The sequence below is a fragment of the Arachis ipaensis genome, chromosome B3, assembly GCF_059453495.1.
Source record: "Arachis ipaensis isolate K30076 ecotype BB chromosome B3, ASM5945349v1, whole genome shotgun sequence".
In the NCBI taxonomy this organism is placed as follows: Eukaryota; Viridiplantae; Streptophyta; class Magnoliopsida; order Fabales; family Fabaceae; genus Arachis; species Arachis ipaensis.
In genome coordinates, this window is record NC_142438.1 from 23,647,047 (window position 1) to 23,651,369 (window position 4,323).

Below are 4,323 nucleotides of genomic sequence, written 5' to 3' on the forward strand. Positions count from 1 at the left end.
CAAGATCACAAACTCAGTATGTAACATACTACAAGATTTTAGTGAATGAAGTAACAGTTCAACAATGAAGTAACCATTATGAATGAAGTAATGCAAAGATGATACAAAAGAAAACATTGCAGGTTTAAGTGCCCCAAGAAAATAATAACAGCAAGATAAACATTCTCAGCATATTACACACAAAAATGATTCAATGAACAGTGCATTAGTCTATGACGACATGAATCAAGCAAAGAGCTCGTGATAGTTATGAATTATGACCCGATATATCTCCGTATCCAAGCATCTAAACCGATCTTATGGATCGCTGAATTGGCAAAATACATCACATGATTGACAACAGAAAGAACGAACTTACTCTATTAGAATTATACCAAACCAGAGATAGAAATCAATTGGTGATGTTTACCCTCCAAGAATTCGCCATTCTCTAACATCAACCTATATCAAAGTTTGCTAGAATGATGGTTATATATGGAGGCAAAGTGCTTTGACTGTCATTTCATTGGTGACATTCATTAGCAGCAGACAAGAGATTCACTGAAATACCACAAAACTATAAATTGATCTTTCCAAACATTTGGAACAGATTCAGTTGATTATACATTCTCCAAAAAAACATCCATGCCTGTAAATGGTCCACACTCTACAAACCACCAATATAATTGTTGTGAAACCAATTATGATAGTAAATAGGTATACTACAATCTAAATGCAATAAAATACAGGAAAATTTATTGTAGATGATCACTGAAAAGGGATAATAAAATGCAATATACTAACATAGCATAGCATCAAAGTTTACTATATTTCAGAATAAACACAATTGGAATCTAACTAACTTAATTGTAGGATTCATGTTAGACACAGGCTGAAATTCTGCAACTGTACTTCGATCAAGACATGGACTGTAACATACCCGAAGATTTAGTGAAGAAGCAACAGTTCGATACTGCAGGCAAGTTTGCAAGCAACTCAGGAAAGAAACACAACAACCAATGTATGTCAGTCTATGATGATATAATGTAATCAAACAGCCTGTGATAGTTGAAATTCAATAAAATGCCGGTAATCCACTATAACCAGAAACTGATCATATGGACTGCTGAATTGCCAAAATGTCGTATGAATACCCGTCATAGAAAGAAAAATTGTTCAATTTTAAGAGATATACTAAACCAGACATAGAAATTGATGTGTTCTATTTGTCATATTCTAACACTCAAAATACTACGATTCTATGAAGGAAAGAACCAACCAACATTGAATTAAGTTAACTGGAACCTTCAGTGATAAAACCTTCCTTGCGACCTTCAAAGCCAGGCCGCAAAAGCTTTTTCTCTCTCTTTGCAATTTTACGCATCTTCTTCTGATGAATCCTCTCAGAAATATTATCTGATCTCTTTTGCTGCTTCTCTGCCTTCAACTGGTCCCTTGTTTGAATTCTCTCTTTCCATTTCTCTGCATTCTTCTGTTGCTTCTTCTTCTCTTTACGAATGCTTTTTTCTAACAGCTTGGGATCATCATGAACCTTAATCCCCGATGCTCTATCCAATGCTGCTTTCCACGATTGCTTCTTTGCAACAGCCTCACCTTTCTCAGGATCATTCTTCGCTTCCTCCAACTTCTTTGCCCTTTCAAGTTCCTTATGCCTCGAAAGTTTCCTCTTCTTACCTTGCATCTCACCATCTGTAAGTTTGATATGACCAAACATAAGCTCTTTCGAGGTCTCGGCAGCATCCTTCTTCACTTTCTCTGTAGACTCTTTCTTTGCAACTTTATTTTCTTCATTTTCACTACCCCTCTTGCGTTTCCTGTCCTCAAACCCTCTCTTCGCATTTCTATCCTCCCTCTTCTTTGCCCTTCCCGAATTCTCGCGACTTGAACGAAACTCCTCAAGCTTACGATGAAGCCTTTGCCGAAGCTCTTCATAAGTCACAGACCGATTGTCCCCTTCAAGGGCAATGGGCTTAGCCTCACCGTCCTCCTCATCGCTACTCTCATTGGCTTTCTCCTTACCCAAGTTCTGCTTCAACAAGTCAAGAGTAGTGGCAGGGGGATTTTCAGGATCCAACCGTTCCCTTCGGGACTTCTTAATATTCTCCTTAGTTTCCCTCTTCGCCTCAGCTTTCTTAGCCTTGCTGAGACCCTGAAACCACGGCTTATCCTTATCGTCGGTTGGAAGGTAAAACTTGGCAGGGATGAGTTCAATCAACTTGTCAAAGAAAAGAGTATGGTCATGAATCACAGAGTCTAAATCTTGAACTGCATCAGCCTCCGCAACAGATTGTTGCTTCTTCTTCCTCATCTTCTTCCCCTGGGTCACGGAACTGAAATTAGTTTCCATTAGGGTTTAAGGTGGGAAAGCCTAGTTACTGAAACCTATGTGAAACTCAAAATTTCATCACTAATAATGGGAAAGCTTGTTACGAAATTGAACCTATAGATGATAAGAAAATGGAAGAGGGAAATTGGCACCTAAACCTTAGTGCTTTGAAGTTAAAAAAAAAGAAAACAAATGACAGTAACAGCAAAATAATGAAAGATAACAGTAAAAGAGATGAGAAGAGAAGCACCTGATGCGGCGGGAAGGGAATGGAGGTGCAGAGAGAGACAGAGAGAGAGAGAGAGAGAGAGAGAGGCTACTATAGTTTCAGACTTTCAGGTTTACTTGTTTAGGTCAGGGAGGTCACTGGGTTAGTTAGGGTCCTAGGGATGAATGAAAAAGTCAAAAGGGGTCCCCATGGGGACGGGGACATGCCCCACCCCTCGTCCCTAGAAACACTCCCTGTACCAGGGAACGGAACCAATATCCACCGGATATCCGGATCTCCAGGGATTTTTTAAAAAAAAAAGGAAAAATTAAAAAACTAAAAACAAAGAATCACAATAACAGACATCAATTTTACAGCTGTGGGCACTTAAACCATTCAGAGGACTTCCATAGAAGCTATTCATGCATATGTATACACATCATCACAGAGTTGCAAGAGATACAAATTCCTTAACCAACAGCTTCAATCCTCATCCCAGTTACAGATTACTATGATTGGCATGTAAATTCCAATAAAAACTAAAACTTTAGAAACAACAAAACAACCCAAAGAGTCAATTAAAGTATTAAACCAAATAATATGAAAAGAAAAAGTGTACATAGAAGCAATCAAAGAATAGCAGCACCCAAGATTCACCTTCAGACAAAGATAAAACAGAGCAAAACACCACACAAACACCTAACCGACCCAAAAGCAAACAACCCCTTTTCACAAAACAAGAAATAGGTCGGAATCCATGAACCACCACAATCAATTCAGAGAATGAAAATCCCATTTGCACACCAAAAAATAAGGGGAGAAAAAAACAAACAAAATGATATTCATTGTCTTGCAAAATATTACCTAATGAATATTCAGAAACCTAATGGTGCTTAATTTATGATTTATTGTACAGGAATTAAAATCATAGAATCCATTGCAAAATATTACCTGAACTATCGAAAGAAATACAGAACACAGTGGATCTGACACAGGAGGAGCAGCAGCTCGACGGCGGCGAGCGAACCTGCGACGGAGAGGAGAGGCGCGGGCGCCGCCGATGGATGCAGGGGAGGGAGAGAGGGAGCTGGTTGAGTCGGGGATGTGGGTCGGTGGGTGAGACTGAGTTGGTAAGTGTGGATGGAGGCTGGTGAGCTTCTGTGTTATGGGTAAGGTTTAGGGTTAAGTCGGGTCCAGTTATGCTATGCGCCTATGCGTCTGAAATTTTTTTTCAGGCTTAAAATAAAAAATAAAAAATAAAAATGGCGGGTCTGTCGAGCATGCTCGCCCCGCCTCGCGTAAGTTCGCGAATTTCGGACTGTTTGTCGCTCTTAAATTTTGGGTTCAAATCTCTTCTAATATTTTTTTTTGTGACTGAAATCTCTTCTAATATGACAAAAACTATATGATCATTTCAAAATCTTAAGCATTTCAGACCAAAAAAAAAATTTAACACAATTATTTTTAATTAATATCAGTTAATTTTTTAAAATTATTTTATTTATTTTAATTATAAATTCTAAATTATAAATTTATAATTAAATTTTACATCTTAAATTTTAAATCTTTGAAACGATGAGAATTTTTAAAATTTAAAAAAAATTAATTAATGGTAACTAAAAAAAATTTAATTAATGGTAACAAATTATTGTTATTATGCTGACGTTACTATCACCTGTAAATTAAAAAACGGCTAAATCCTGCATCAAAAATATAAATTTTTTATTTAAATTATTTAAATATAATATTTATTGAAATATATAATCTATAGCGTATTTATATATTTGCA

The 4,323-nt window shown here is 37.0% G+C and overlaps 1 protein-coding gene across 2 annotated transcripts; it reads right to left on the reverse strand.

Moving 5' to 3' along the window:
* Positions 1-1,047: 1,047 nt before the first annotated feature.
* LOC107629812 (uncharacterized) lies at positions 1,048-3,880 on the reverse strand. 2 transcript variants are annotated; one of them, XM_016332704.3, is made up of 2 exons: positions 3,486-3,880; positions 1,048-2,317 (listed from the first exon to the last, which is right to left on the reverse strand). In XM_016332704.3, exon 2 carries the CDS (start codon positions 2,306-2,308, stop codon positions 1,274-1,276), a length of 1,035 nt encoding a protein of 344 aa, XP_016188190.1. In that variant the 5' UTR covers positions 2,309-2,317; positions 3,486-3,880; the 3' UTR covers positions 1,048-1,273. The 2 variants fall into 2 exon arrangements, with proteins under 2 accessions (XP_016188190.1, XP_016188191.1); XM_016332705.3 differs by having other exon boundaries at positions 1,048-2,330.
* Between the last annotated feature and the right edge of the window lie 443 nt (positions 3,881-4,323).

Bases quoted from the DNA above. Each gene is read 5' to 3' on its own strand.
- LOC107629812 (XM_016332704.3), bottom strand. From the start codon at position 2,308: ATGAGGAAGAAGAAGCAACAATCTGTTGCGGAGGCTGATGCAGTTCAA.